Source organism: Lipotes vexillifer, unplaced genomic scaffold (genome assembly GCF_000442215.2).
Source record: "Lipotes vexillifer unplaced genomic scaffold, Lipotes_vexillifer_v1.1 scaffold1106, whole genome shotgun sequence".
NCBI classification, from domain to species: Eukaryota; Metazoa; Chordata; class Mammalia; order Artiodactyla; family Lipotidae; genus Lipotes; species Lipotes vexillifer.
This window is the reverse complement of record NW_006776601.1, coordinates 1,401,629-1,416,616: the sequence shown is the minus strand read 5'-3', so window position 1 is coordinate 1,416,616 and position 14,988 is coordinate 1,401,629. Positions and strand designations below refer to the sequence as shown.

The window sequence follows — 14,988 nt, the reverse complement described above, 5'->3', positions numbered from 1 at the left end:
TGATAATGGTGGAGGCCATGCATGACTGAAGGCAGAGGGTATTTGGGAAATCTCTGTACCTTCCCCTCAATTTTGCCATGAACCTAAAACTGCTCTAAAAAATTAAAGTCTATTTAAAAAAAAAAAAAGAAAGAAAGAAAGGGACTTCTCTGGTGGCACAGTGGTTAAGAATCCACCTCCCAATGCAGGGAACGTGCGTTCGATCCTTGGTCAGGGAACTAGATCCCACATGCATGCTGCAGCTAAGAATTCACATGCCACAACTAAGGATCCCGTGAGCCACATCTGAGGAGCCTGCCGGCTGCAACTAAGGAGGCTGCCTGCCGCAACTAAGACCTGGCACAACCAAAATAAATAAATCAAATTTTAAAAAGTTAAAATTAAAAAAAAAAGAAAGAAACCCTGCTAATTTGAGGATCAGTATTTTAGGTTTTGATTAAGTCCTACTGCTCTGATTGTCCGTGTCACCTGTCTGTGATTAGAAATGAGACTGTCGGGACAATTGAGACAACTGCCAGCCAACCTCCTTACCCTGTATAAAAAGAAGACTTGAAAAACCGTTCTGTCACCATCAAAGCCCACTGGGGTCCTGGGAAAAATAAGATGGAATCTAGGTGATAATTTAAGGTCTAAACCTCTTCTCTTGTGCTTAGTCTAGCTTCACTTGCCCATAGGGGCCTGTGTGCAGAGGCCTTGCACCTAACGCATCGGATTAGAGTTCCTGGGGCAGAACAGCTGTGCCTGACACCTCAATTCAAGATGGCCACGTGCTGTGTGAAGAGATGCTGTGGCCTGAAGTGCTGTGAACAGCACAACTGCGCATGACCCTCAAGAACTCCGCTGCCCTTCCCTCTGCAGATGAGAACCCTATAAAGCAGCCCCTCCAGTTGCCTGTCCCAGAGAAAGCATGTGCTCTAGGGCTTGAGCTCACATCTCCATTCTTTGATCAAAGAATAAAGCTTTCCTTTGCTTCTGAACTGAACTTGTTCTATCAGTTCCAAAGACACTGGCAGAGGGACCTTTGTTGGGGACCAAGCCGGGAAGGTTGGTAACAATTTTAATAAGGATGTATTTGGAGAGAAACTAGGCAGATGTTAGGAGCATTTTCTGTGTAAAGCAAGTATTAGTAGATTTATCTCTTCTTGGGGCTGTGAGAGTGAAAATATTTGATTCAAAACCAACACTTCGCATGTTATTCTTGCCGAATTTCCACAAGAATGTATCCATGGCAGGCAGTAGTTGTTGCCCACCAATACTCACTCTCCTTTTTCTTCTAATACAACGCTGATTTGTTCAGGAGGGTGGTGGAAGTCCCTTTATCTCAGGGAGGGTGGGCATGACCCCACGCCTAGGGAATGAACCTGGGATTGGTCTAAGGGTGGACATGTGACCCAGTTCTGCACATGAGACGTAAGAGAAATCTACTGGGGAGGGCTTCCTTCCCTCAATAAAAGACATTTCCCAAGGAGAAATCTTTCTGTTCCTTCACCCTTTTGCTTTCCTCCCTTCCCCTGACCTAGAACATGGAAGTGACATGAAGATAAGACAATATCCAAGAATAGCAGAGCAGAAAACCAGAATGAACTTGGTTCCAGGAAAACTTCGTGTTATCATTGTCCTTGTCCTGACCTGCCAACCTCAGGCTTCTTTTTTGAAATAAAGTCCTAGTTGTTAAGCTAATGTTAGATTTTCAGTTACAGTTGACTGCACTCAACTGATACCATGTCCTTTTATTAAGAGAAGCAGTGTTGTAAAATATACCTATCCTTTAGATTTTAATTTTATTTATAAAATAAGGGCAGTAAATGCTCATTAATGAATGAAACTGCCCCGTTTGTTAAATTTCTATTCCAGGAACTGTATAGAATTGCATACACTTGTTTTTTTTATGAGGTATCACTGTTAATAGTACTGTAGTGAGTTGTGTCAAAGCTTATGATATAATTTTAGATTTAAAAAACCTAGAGTAGGCTAACTAGAGTCCAAAGGCCCACTTGATTAGGCAAGATTCCTCAGGAAAAGCTCTGTAGTTAGTCATAGGTGAACTACTTATATCAAAGCCATTTTAGATTCTGTCTTAACTTTCACTTTAATTGAGCTATTAATATGCACTGTTGAAATCTTAAATTGAACTTCAATATGGTTTTCCTGTTTTAAGACCTAAAAGATAACGAAAAGAAGGCAGTATGTACTTTAAATTTTCCACACTTTGGGCTTCTGTTACTTATTGCATTAGAAGAGTACATGCCTTCCTCCTCAGCTAAAGGCTAGTTATTTAGGGACAAGGACCTTGGCTTACTCATTCCAGTGTATCCTACAGTAGGTCACACAATAGCTTCTCTGAGGCAGGAACTAATAAGTATTCACTGAGTCACCATAGCAACAATAAACTATAACAATAATAATAGGTAAATTTGCCTATGCTCACTATGTGCCAAAAGCAGTGTGGGTGCTTTCAGTGCAGGCTCTCATTTAACCCCCACCAAATCCTTATGAAATAAATCATTTCCTTCTTACAAATGAGGAAGGTGAGGTTCAGAGAGGTTAAGTCACTTGCTCAAACTCATTCAGCTATAAGCACAGTCTGAATTCCTTATGAAGTAGGTACTATCATTATCCACATTTTACAGCTGAGGAAATAGAGGCTCAGAAAAATTAATAACTCACTCAGGGTCACACAGCTAATAAGTGGTAGAGCCTGGATTTGAACCCAGGCAGTCTGGCTTTAGCATCTGTCCTCTTAATTATGTACAACACTGACTCACAAAAGGATACATTTTGGACATACTTCAGATTTGTCATGCAATTATATAAAGTTGATTATATTAAATTGAAGGCTAGCTGATTACTAAATGTAACAAAGAAGTTTAAATGTCAGCTCTCAAGCCCCCACACCTTTTTTTCATTTTAGTAGTAAAATATCTTTCCAGAAGGACAGAACTTCCTTCAAACCCAGAAGTGATAACTCTTTCATCACTCTGGAAAACTACAACACAGAAACTGCACATTAACTATTAACTTATAGTTTACATCCGGTCATTAGGTTTCTTACCTTCCCTCTCGTCCTCCCTGCGCTCTCTCTGTGTCCCATCTGGGCAATAAAGCTTGTGCTTTCTGAAGGAAGAGAGTGGCCCACCTCACCACTGCCTTGTAGCCTGCTTCTCCTGGGTAATTGCTCACCACACACCCTATCCCATCCCATCGCATCTCATTCCATGAAACATTGGGAACTTTTTCCACCTCCTTTCTGTAGACCCCAGGAAGCCCAGATTTGGACCAGGATCTAAGGTTGGAAACAGAGAATGTTTTGGATACTGATTTTAAGGTGGTTTCCAAAACAGTGGTCCTAACCCTTGCCTGTGCATTGGAATTACCAGAGGAGTTTCAAAAAAAATTCTCACTTGGATTCCATTCCCAGTATTTCTAATTTAGTTGGTCTGAGATACAGCCTGGGCACTTGGAGTTTCAGAAGCTGCCAGGAGCTCCAATGTATAGCTGAAGTTGAAAACCACTGCAGGGTTTTTCAACCTCGGCACTATTGACATTCAGTACTGGATAATTCTTTGTCCTGTGCATTGTAGAATGTTTGCCAGCTTCCCTAACCTTTACCTATAGATGCCAGTAGCACCCTCCCCAGTTGTGACAACCAAAAAATGTCTCTAGACTTTGCCAGATGTCTTGGGCGAGGGGTACAAAATCACCCTTACTGAGAACCATTGGTCTAGAGCAATTGCCAGTAGCCCAGGCTGTGAGAGAAGTCTCCCAAAAAGAAAAAAGGGAAGGGTGGCTTCTATGGCATTCTCTCGAAAATATATAAAGATGCCAAGGGTACCTGGCAGAAAACCCTCCTGTCATTGGAGGAACCTTAATCTGGGTGGCTTTTTTTTTAAAAGAGTTTTTAATTTCTAAGCCAAGAGATGGTGTATTTCTTGGGAAGCATAGTAGAGGAAGGTATCTTCGAGAATAAGGAATTAAGGAAATGATACAGATCTTTCTAGCTGATCTGAAGCACAACAGAAAGAAACTAAATCTTTTTAAAATTAGTGTGAAGAGCCTGGTCTGCATGAAATATTTTCTCCTGCTGATGAGTTGCTGCCAGCACTGGGGAGATAAAGTACACAGGCTTGGATGCTAAATGGATGTAAACCCAGAACGTTTCCTTAGCTCTAGGAAGGCCTTGTCACCACACTGATGATAGAGTGAACCAAAATGGGTGAGAGTCTAGGTTTGTGTATAAGAGGAGGGTTAGAATGAGCTCATTACGGAAGTGCTGGAGTTTGGGAATATTCAGTGGTTGTCTTAGTTTGGGGTTTTTTGAGATAAGAGCCCAGGAAGCACCATAGGAGAGTGGGGAGGTGAGAGGGAAGGAAGCTACTAATGGATGCATTTCTAGAAGTTGCCACCATGAGCAGTGGAGCTTAATCCTTCTGGAAGTTGAGGGGAATCACAGCTGAACACAAGCCTCAGAAGTATGGAGCAAGAGAGCTGGCGTATTTATCCACTAATTTCTGTTCCGTTGGTTGAGGGCTGCATCCAGGGCCATCCAATCCTCAGCACTAGCTGATTCACTTTTTTATACAGCAGAAACTAACACAACATTGTAAAGCAATTATACTCCAATAAAGATGTTAAAAAAAAAAATCCTCAGCACTTTTGTTCTGGTTTGGGCCTCAGTCAATGTTGTGAGTGTCCTGCTGGCAACTGGAAGCAGCTGGTCAACACAGGATGGCGATTGCTAATGGGATATAGGTGAGCCACTGGCAACCTGCTATAGGGGTCAATTTAAAAAATTTAAAGGATTAACTGCTTTACTAGTTTACAATGGTTTATTTTTAATAAAGATTTCTTAATATATTAAGGAACATTGGGAAGGCACACCAACTACTGTCACCCTCAAAGATACCTTATTGTTTGAGATCATGAAATGCTGCTTCCAGAAACCTAGCAGTTGTCCCAGCCCTGTCCGCAGCTCCTCTTTCCCACAGACCTTACATCCAGTCCACTAACAAGTTCTTTCAGGTCTACCCCAAAGCTTTCAGGGATTTATCCACTCTCTCCCTGCTGCTACCTCATTAGTCCAGGACAATGGTGTCTTTTGCCTGGACTATTGCAATGGCCTGCTCCTGGGCTCCCCACATCCACTCTTCTTTGAGTTCCTTGGACCCACGAGGCTTTTTCTTGGAATGCTCCTTTACCCCAGCCCAGCCCAGCCCAGCCTTACTCTTCCAATGACTTGCTCCTTCCTATCCTTTAGGTCTGGCTAAATGTCACTTTTTCAATGAAGACCTTCCTCTCTAAAGAAGATCTCCCCATCCCACCTGTCATTCCCATCTCAGTTCCTATTTGTTTTCTTCTTTGCCTGTTTCACAATTTGTAATTATACTGTTTGTATATTTTGTCTCCCTGTCTAGAATGTAAACTCTGTAAGGGCCAGGACCATGTCTATCTCCTTGACGACCTTGTAGGACTGACAGATTTAGCAAATAAAAATACAGGCATATCAGTTAAATTTGAATTTCAGATAAACTACGAATAATTTTGTAGTATAAGTATATCCAAAAAATGCACAAGACATACTTATACTAAAAATTATTTGTGATTTATCTGAAATTCAAACATAACTGGGCATGTTGTATTTTATCTGGCAACCCTAGTTCCTAGGCCCTGACACATAGCTGACTCTCATTACACACTGTTAAATAAAAATTTGGTAGCACAAAATTTGGCAACAAAGTGGGGGAAATGTGTTAAAACTACAGAACTAAAGTAGTGAGAAAGGGCTCCCCTGGTGGCGCAGTGGTTGAGAGCCCGCCTACCGATGCAGGGAACACGGGTTCGTGCCCCGGTCCGGGAAGATCCCACATGCCGCGGAGCGGCTGGGGGCCCGTGAGCCATGGCCGCTGAGCCTGCGCGTCCAGAGCCTGTGCTCCGCAACGGGAGAGGCCACAACAGTGAGAGGCCCGCGTACCACAAAATAAATAAATAAATAAATAAATAAATAAATAAAATAAAGTAGTGAGAAATACTGCTTCCCATTCCTTTCTGTTCTGTTGCCTGTCTTCTCACTCCAGGAGAACCTAATCTCCTGGTCCAATCTCATGGACTTCCATTCCTGGGCACCACAGGTCTGCCTCATCAAGGCCTGATTATGACCAACTGCCACTTTCACAGAACACCAGCAAGTATTTATTGAGTAATTAAGCTGACAGAACTTTCCAAATACATCTCTATAAATGTTTGAGTTCCTTGACTGTGAAAAAGTTCTCATTTTAACCAACCTCTTCCCCCAGTACTGCCAAAGAGCATGAGATTCTAAAGGAAATCACACAAATCCATTCTCAATTGTGGTAGCAATGCTCCAGTCTCAATTATTTCCTGCAGGGTTCCTGGAATTGGGGGTGAAGTGGCTCTTGAGAGGTTCCCAGCACTTGTAGTAGTTCTCATCCAAACAATTAGAGGTCTTCAGCCCCCACTTGGTGACGGCCATACTTAGAGAAGACTCAAACATAAACGCCTGTAGGGAATGAGGATGGGGACAAGAAAGAAGAAGTGAGGTGGATACTAAAACACATTTGATTAGATGTCAAGAGAGACGATATGAGTAGGTAGAATCTTTGAATAATAAATCATGTGTGCTAGCACAGTGAGGAGAAAAACTCAAGCCTTGGGTTCTGGCTCTGGCCCTACTACTTATAAGTGCGTAGTAGCTTGTGCAAGATCCTTAACTTCTCTGACACTCAAGTTTCATTCTGTAAAATGGAACTGGACACGTAAGCATCATATTGTCCTTGTAGCATCATGGAGCTAAATTTGCTAGATCCAAGGGCAGAGGTGGGAGAGTCCTAGGAATATTCTTCTCAGGGGACTTTACTGTGGCTATGTCCATGTGAGGGAGAACATACTTTCCATTTTGCAGGTGAGGAAACTAAGGTTCAGAGCTGGGAAATGACTGTCTAAGGTGATAGTAGTAAGAAATCATAGAGCTGGGATTTGAGCCTTTCTTTTGCAGGACTCTGACCAAGAGATAGGCTGGGAAAAGGAAAAGAAGGAAAAGAGAGAGTGAGGAGGAGAAGGTGGGAAGAAGGGAGCAGGAACGTCTGTAGCACTTTTAAAAGCCCTGTCCCGGAAGGTTCTGAATGATGGATGTCCTGCTATGTTCAGGCAGGTTTCACCTGCAACAGAAAGAATATGCAAGTGCCCTGTGCATTCTAGACATGCCTGCTTCACCTGTTGCTGATTTTCCGACTCACTATGGCTTAAAAAAAAAAAAGAAAACCCTACAATTCTTATATGCTCATGTCGCTGGAAATTTAAAAAATATACATGGACAAAAGGAAGATAAAAATTCTCTTTGTGCCACAACTCAGAGAACCCATGTTAATGTCTGGTGTCTAATATACATTAACCTTTTTTTGCCTAAAACAATGGAGAGGGACTTCCCTGGTGGTCCAGTGGGTGAGACTCTGCGCTCCCAATGCAGGGGGACTGGGTTTGATCCCTGGTCGGGGAACTAGATCCCGCATGCGTGCCACAGCTAAGAGTCTGCATGCTGCTACTAAACAAGTGCGCATGCCGCAACTAAAGATCCCACATGCTGCTACAAAGATCCCATGTGCCGCAATTAAGACCAGGAGCAGCCAAAATAAATAAACAAACAAACAAATACATAAAATAATAAATAAATACATATTTTAAAAAAAAACAATGGAGTTGATTGTCTCTGCCTGACTTCCTGTGAAGCTTGATATGAGGACCAAATAAGATCATATGGAGGTGTTGTGCACGTTATAAAGCACTATTCAGATATAAAAGTCATTATTAAGGCAATAATTATTGTTGTCTCTTTGCTGACTACTTCTTAGGAGCCTTGCTGTCTGACTGGAGTAACAAAACTCCATCCCAGCTGAGCTATGAAGACAGTATTATAAAGCTAATTTATTGCAAAGTGGTATAAGGATAAGGCATATGGATGAGCCTGGATCCAAATTATGTAATGGGAAATGGTGAGGGAGACCCAGTTAGGTCTAGTAAAGTGTTGGACCCTCCTTTGCCAGGTAGTCTGGGCTCCCCTCCATAGGAGAGCTCCTTCTCACGAGAGCTCCAAGCCCTAGACATTCCCCAAAGTCTTGCTCCTCATAGAAACAGCCCTGTCCTGTGCCTCACTGTTGCAAAAGCCCTGCTCCCTAGTAGCACTATCCAAAGCCAAGTTGGGCACTGAAGGTTACTAAGTGGTAACTCTGGGATAGCCTGTGAACTTCCAGGAACTTTCAGAAGTAATAGTTTAAGATTATCAATATTTCATAGGGCTCTCGCACAGAGATGAAGGGGTTCTACAGAAACTCTGCAGAGGCCCTTGCAAGGGGAAATGGAGCCGAGGTCCAGAAGGTGGGACTCGCACCCTGCCCCTGCAGATCAGCTCCATCAACTATGGTCCTCAAGTTGGAACTGTAAGTAAACTGCGTTGGGCAGAGGGACAGATAAGCTCTCTGATTAGTTTGCAAGCTAGGCATGGAGTCAGGCAGGTCTATGCTATCAATTTTTTTTTTTTTTTTTTTTTTTTGCAGTATACGGGCCTCTCACTGTTGTGGCCTCTCCCGTTGCAAAGCACAGGCTCCAGATGCGCGGGCTTAGCGGCCATGGCTCATGGGCCCAGCCGCTCCGCGGCATGTGGGATTCTCCCAGCCCGGGGCACGAACCTGCGTCCCCTGCATCGGCAGGCGGACTCTCAACCACTGCGCCACCAGGGAAGCCCTATGCTATCAATTTTAAAGTCAGGTGGCACTGAAGGCATTTGTTTAAAACTTTAAAGCAAATTTACATATGATTTAGCATAAAATTACTCCTTGTGATACATAAACTAGAATGCAAAATAAAATGAAATCAAGTACCGCAGCTAACTGCAATTGTGTTCAGCCTCAGTGTTTACAGCGTGACACAGGAGGAATACAAAACAGGTTTTAAATCCCATCAGCTTCATCCCATGCCAAAGGAGAGCAAAAGAAAATGAGAAAACAGCTGAGAACTGCTGCTCACAATCTCTGACTGTAGTCAGGCAAAGGTTTCCTTGACCCTCCTGGGCTTGAGAAACTAGCTAAAGGTGACATCCTGTATCCCCTGTTCCTGTGGCCCTAGAAGATTACTTCAAAATGCAGGAGATGACTCTGAGACAGAGTATATATACAGAGGGCTGCATACAGATAAGGGAAGACTCCTCACATAGTATTAAAAATATCCCCCCTTATATTTGAACAGTGCTGTACAGTCAGCAGGGTTAAATCACAGCCACTGGCTGGGTTGGATGCCCTACCTATTCTACAGATGGAGAAAATGAAGCACAGAGAAGTTAAGTGACTTACTCAAGGTCACACAGGAACCAAGAGCTAGAATTTGAACCCAGATCTGACTCCAAGTACAATACAAATTCTTTTTACCCTACCACATCAGGAGTCTAGTGTATACACTGGGGTGTGTGCATACACACATGGGAACATACACAGAGACACACACTCTCCTCTCTTGACTCCTTCTTTGTGACTTTGGAAAAATAAAAAATAGCCTCTCAACAAGGTTGGGGACCCCAGAAGCCACCAGAGCCTCACATCTAACTTGCTTACCATGGTGCCATCAGCAATCCTCTCAGGTGCCAGCTTGGCTTTACTGGCCTTCTCAAAGCAGTCGGCATCAGGCCCATGGGGCGTCATTGGGCTGTGCAGGCTGCCTCCCCCTGGCAGGAACCCACCTTGCTTTGCCTCATAGTGACCTTTGATGAGTCCCATGAATTCACTCATGCAGTTCCCTGGGAAGGTTGAAACAGTATTATTTTTATTATCCCAGGCAAGGCCCGAAAACACCAAGACCTCTCAAACATTATTTCCACAGAATGTCAAGAAGGTAGGAGAATCTGATAAATTTCATAGAAATAATAAAGAATACAGATAGACCAGAAAACAACTGTGAAACATTCATTAGGGTGGAATTCTTGGTAGGCAAAGCTCTACTCCATGGCCCTGTGGATTATCAGAGGTCTTAAGTTCCACTGCCTGGATGAAATTATGCTAGATCTAAAGAAAAGCAGGGCCCAGACAAGAATTTTAATAATAATTAACATGCAAATCATAATAAAGAAGGGATGTACTCCCTCATCTGGGCTTACAAGCCCCATATAAAAATTATCCTCTTTCTCAGATCTGAATCCCTTCCCAAACAGCCTCACAGTCATACAGGGTATCACCATATTTCTGGTTACCAAATTAGAAAATTGAAGTGGGGTGTGTGTGTGTGTGTGTGTGTGTGTGTGTTGATGGAAATGTGATGTAATGGAAAGAATCCTGGACTTGGAGGCCGTTAACAAATAATAATCTGTGTGAAAAAATCTTATTATCTATAAAAACTAATCCATAAATACTATATATTCTAACAAACATCTTCTATATCTGAATCTAATATCATCTTATTCTTTCATTCTCTAAAATGCTTCTTAGATTCATTCTTTTTCCATTGACATTCTCTTCATAGAATCTGAAAATCTTAATATTGGAAGGTACCCCTACTTCTACTCAAAACAGAAATATTCTGTATATCATTCCTGACAGATTACCTTCTGGGCTCTGCCAGCATGCCTCCTGTGAATGGAAGCATTCTACTCAACAAAGGAACCTATCATATTACTGAAGACTCTGGGTGTTAGAAAGTTCTCCCAAGTTAAATGGAAATTTGCTTTCATATAAGTTAAGTATACTGGTCTCAGCTGTGCCTCCAGAATCAACAAAATTTGACAAAAATCACCATGTTTCCACTTTTTCTATCTTATGTTTCTGTTGAAACAAAGCTCTTTATCTAGAGCAAGAATCAAAGAAATAGGGGCTTCCCTGGTGGCGCAGCGGTTGAGAATCTGCCTGCTAATGCAGGGGACACGGGTTCGAGCCCTGGTCTGGGAGGATCCCACATGCCGTGGAGCAACTAGGCCCATGAGCCACAACTACTGAGCCTGTGCGTCTGGAGCCTGTACTCCTCAATAAGAGAGGCCGCGATAGTGAGAGGCCTGCGCACCGCGATGAAGAGTAGCCCCGGCTTGCCACAACTAGAGAAAGCCCTCACACAGAAACGAAGATGCAACACAGCAAAAATAAATAAATTAATTAATAAACTCCTACCCCCAACATCTTCTTAAAAAAAAAAAAAAGAATTAAAGAAATATAACACCTGGGTGAAAATCTACCCATCTAACCATCCATCCATTCATCTGTCCATTTCCTACCCTATCCATCTGCCTCTCTGTCCATCCATCATATATGGACACTGTGCTAAGTACTGTGACAGAAATGAGTAAGAAACAGCCTCTTTAAACTTCTTCATAGTCATAGTCATAGTCATAGTCTGTCCCATGAGAGTGCTGAGAGTGCAAATCTTAGACAGAGAAGAGAGATATGGCATTGGCAATCCTTGCAAAGCCAAACATTTGACATGATAAATGCTCCACCCACTTCCTTACTTGTGAATATAGCCAAGTGCCAAAATACTTGTGGAACTGACTGAGCAGCCATACCCATTTTGTCCAGAAAACAAAATGCTGCTTGCAGGCGCCTGCAGAAAAGGTAAGACCCAGGTCATAGCTCTACTTGTTTCTCCATGAAGCAGAAATAGAGGAAAAGAAGCAACTGTAAGCATAAAGTGTCTATATTTTAAAAGCAGTTCTGTTCATGACTTAAATATGCTGTCACACTCCTTGATCTAGTATGTATCCTCAGGGTCACCTTCATGGCTTAATTTTGGGAAGAGAGCAAGACAGAATTCAGCTTTGATCTGAATATGAACTTAGGTAGCAATGATTTGGTGATGATATTTCTACATCATTTTCTGTATTTCAAAGGACACTGGGAAGGTAGACCTTGCCTTTTTGATTAATGCTGAATCCAGCTGACTAAGGTGCATTAAGATGACTGGAGGTGGGCTTCCCTGGTGGCACAGTGGTTAAGAATCCACCTGCCAACACGGAGCACACGGGTTCGAGCCCTGGTCCAGGAAGATCCCACATGCCATGGAGCAACTAAGCCCGTGTGCCACAGCTATTGAGCCTGCTCTCTAGAGCCCATGAGCCACAACTGCTGAGCCCGCACGCCGCAACTACTAAAGCCCGTGCACCTAGAGCCCATGGTCTGCAACAAGAGAAGCCACCACAATGAGAAGCCCACGCACAACAAGGAAAAGTAGCCCCCGCTCACCGCAACTAGAGAAAGCCTGCGTGCAGCAATGAAGACCCAATGCAGCCAAAAAATAAATAAATAAATTTATTTTAAAAGAAAAAGATGACTGGAGGCAATATTTCTACAGAAATCATTCTCCACTTCTGTAAAGTCACATCAAAGTGGCAAAGATTTTGATTACTGCTAAAGCATTATTATTATTATTTGTGTGTGTGTGTGTGTGTGTGTGTGTGTGTGTGTGTGTGTGTGGTACGCGGGCCTCTCACTGTTGTGGCCTCTCCCGTTGCGGAGCACAGGCTCCGGACGTGCAGGCTCAGCGGCCATGGCTCACGGGCCCAGCTGCTCCGCGGCATGTGGGATCTTCCCGGACCGGGGCACGAACCCGTGTCCCCTGCATCGGCAGGCGGACTCTCAAACACTGTGCCACGAGGGAAGCCCTGAAGCATTATTTTTAATATCTCTGGTAAAAATAATTTCTAACTCAGGGTTCTGGGGTTTTTCCAACTAACTCAGGGCAACCATACCTCTCTGAGATTTATCTATCCTGGGCCAAATTTATTTGAGAGTCTTTAAAAAAAAAATTAGAAGAGGCATTTCATGAGGCCATTTGTTTCAGGCAGTCTGAATTACAAACTAAAATCAAGCAGTGGATTGAGGGCTGTAGCACAGGAGCAAACCTGGGTGGGGAGACAATCCCCAGTCCAGCATTTCTCAACATGTGGTCTGTAGACCTCCTGCATCAGAATCCCCTGACTTGCTAGTTCAAAACGCAGATTCTGAGGCTCCACCTCAATACCAACTAATTAAACTCTCTGAGAGTGGACCCAGGGAAAAATTTTTTTTTTTTAAGTCATTCTAAGTGGTTTTTATATCCCCTAATGCTCTTAAAGTGTGGTTCCTGGAACAGTTGCATCAACATCACGAGGGAACTTGGTACAGATGCAAATTCTCAGGTCCTACCCTGGACGTTCTGAAGCAGAAATTCTGAGGGTGGGACCCAGGAATCTGCGTTTTAACAAGCCCTCCAGGTGACACTGACACATGCTAAAATTTGAAAACCACTACCTCAGGCACGAAGAGCAGCCTCCATGTAAGAACTATGTGAACTAGTGAAGTGTCAAGGATTAGTATGTGACGTACAGACTATAATCCAGAGCAATTCTCTTGCCTTGACAACAGGCTCTCTAGGGGACTAATTTCCAGGAGAAGAACAGTTGGGACCTGTGACGGGCTTGATATTCTTCAGAAAGGACATAGCTTGTTACATCTCTATTCACAAAGTATCTTGTGTCCTTGAAGTGTTAACCAGTTGCGTCCTTTTCAGGTGATATCACCTGAGAAAGGTGATGCTGACATCTGACCATGAAGTGACCTTCTTCCATTCTGCGGGCCTTTGTTCTCCACCCTCTACAAATGCCTAAATTGCTCATTTAGTCACTGTTGTATCCTGTTAAAGTACTGGCACCTGGGTACATATTGAGAGGCGCCTCAGAGACAGAAAGCCCTGAGGTTTACTAAAGAAAAGGGTTTGTTTTTTAGAATGTTCCAGCTGACATGCACCTCAGAGTCTTTCCAGAACTCTATGTACAAAAATGCAATCTCCAGGAAGTAGAATTGTGTGTTGACATTTAGGTTGGGTTTATAGCTAGCTACTGCACAATTAAAAATGCCAGCTTCATTAAGTACAGCCATGAGGTACCTTATTCATTCTTGGCGATGCATTCACCTATTAAATAAATATTTATTAGATGCATATCATGCACTGGGCACTGTGCTAGGCATATCCGTTAGTGCCCATGACTGGTCCGGCATCGGACTGCCTTCATTAAATCCTGACTCCACCACTTAACTAGCTGTGAGGCCTTGAGCAAGTTACTTAATCCTTCACAGCTCAGTTTCATCTCTGAAAAAAAAAAAAAGTGGCGGGGGTGGAGGCAGATAATGATACTACCTACTTTTCACAACTGTTATGAGGATTGAATGGGTTAATACTTTTAAAGAACCTTAGAGCCATAGGAAATTGTCAATAAGTGTTCGCAGTAAGTAAAAACGTATTAATAAAATGAAAAAAATCATAGATTTGGTAAGTTCTGTTCTAGACAACAACTGCTTTGCAGACACTGCTTCCAGAATAGGATCCATCCCCTAGTGTGGACTGCAATCTGCTTTACCCCTCAATTATTATTGGAGAAGGCACATTTTATTGGCTCTTGAACCAGACTTAGATAATGAACTTTCCAAAAACAGCAAACTAACCAACAACATCCTGTGGTTCCTCCTCCCTTTACACCTAAAATGTAAAGAAACATCTTGCTTCATCCTTTACCAACCTTTGTGCCATTCTTCAGGGCCAGAGGAACTGGGCTCTAGGCATTACACAGTTGTTTCCTTCTCAGAGTCAACACGCCACTGCCATCCCCACACAAGTTGTGGCGTTTAAGTAGCTAAAATTCTGGGGGAGCGGCACTGGGCCTGGGGAGGCAGGCTTTGAACTCCAGCCAGGGCAGGGCATCCAAAAACACCTCTGGCAGCGTTCCACATGGGTAATGCTCACCACTCTGCCGTCTCTTTGGTTTTCAAATGTAACTTGGCAAAAGACTTACTGTGGTAATAAGGAGGCCTGAAGGTCTTATCAGCAACTCCCCATCGCGGTGGGAAGATGACAAAATCAGCGATGGCCACTCCGGGGCGGACAGACTTGGCAGTCAATACCGTGAAAATGGATGGGTCCTGTGAAAGAAAGGACAAGGAAAGCCTGAAGACATGAGGAAAGGGAGGTGACTGA

General features: G+C 43.2%; 1 protein-coding gene across 1 annotated transcript in view; it reads right to left on the bottom strand.

Annotated features, from left to right (window-relative positions):
• Positions 1 to 6,166: 6,166 nt before the first annotated feature.
• The window catches only part of HGD (homogentisate 1,2-dioxygenase), a 46,438-nt gene continuing 37,616 nt past the window's right edge, over positions 6,167 to 14,988 (bottom strand). The window contains exons 12-14 of the mRNA XM_007450510.1: positions 14,807 to 14,933; positions 9,615 to 9,796; positions 6,167 to 6,514 (exon numbers count right to left, since the gene is read on the bottom strand). Coding sequence (XP_007450572.1) covers positions 6,365 to 6,514; positions 9,615 to 9,796; positions 14,807 to 14,933 — 459 coding nt within the window. The 3' untranslated portion in view covers positions 6,167 to 6,364. The remainder of the gene's footprint in view (positions 6,515 to 9,614; positions 9,797 to 14,806; positions 14,934 to 14,988) is intronic.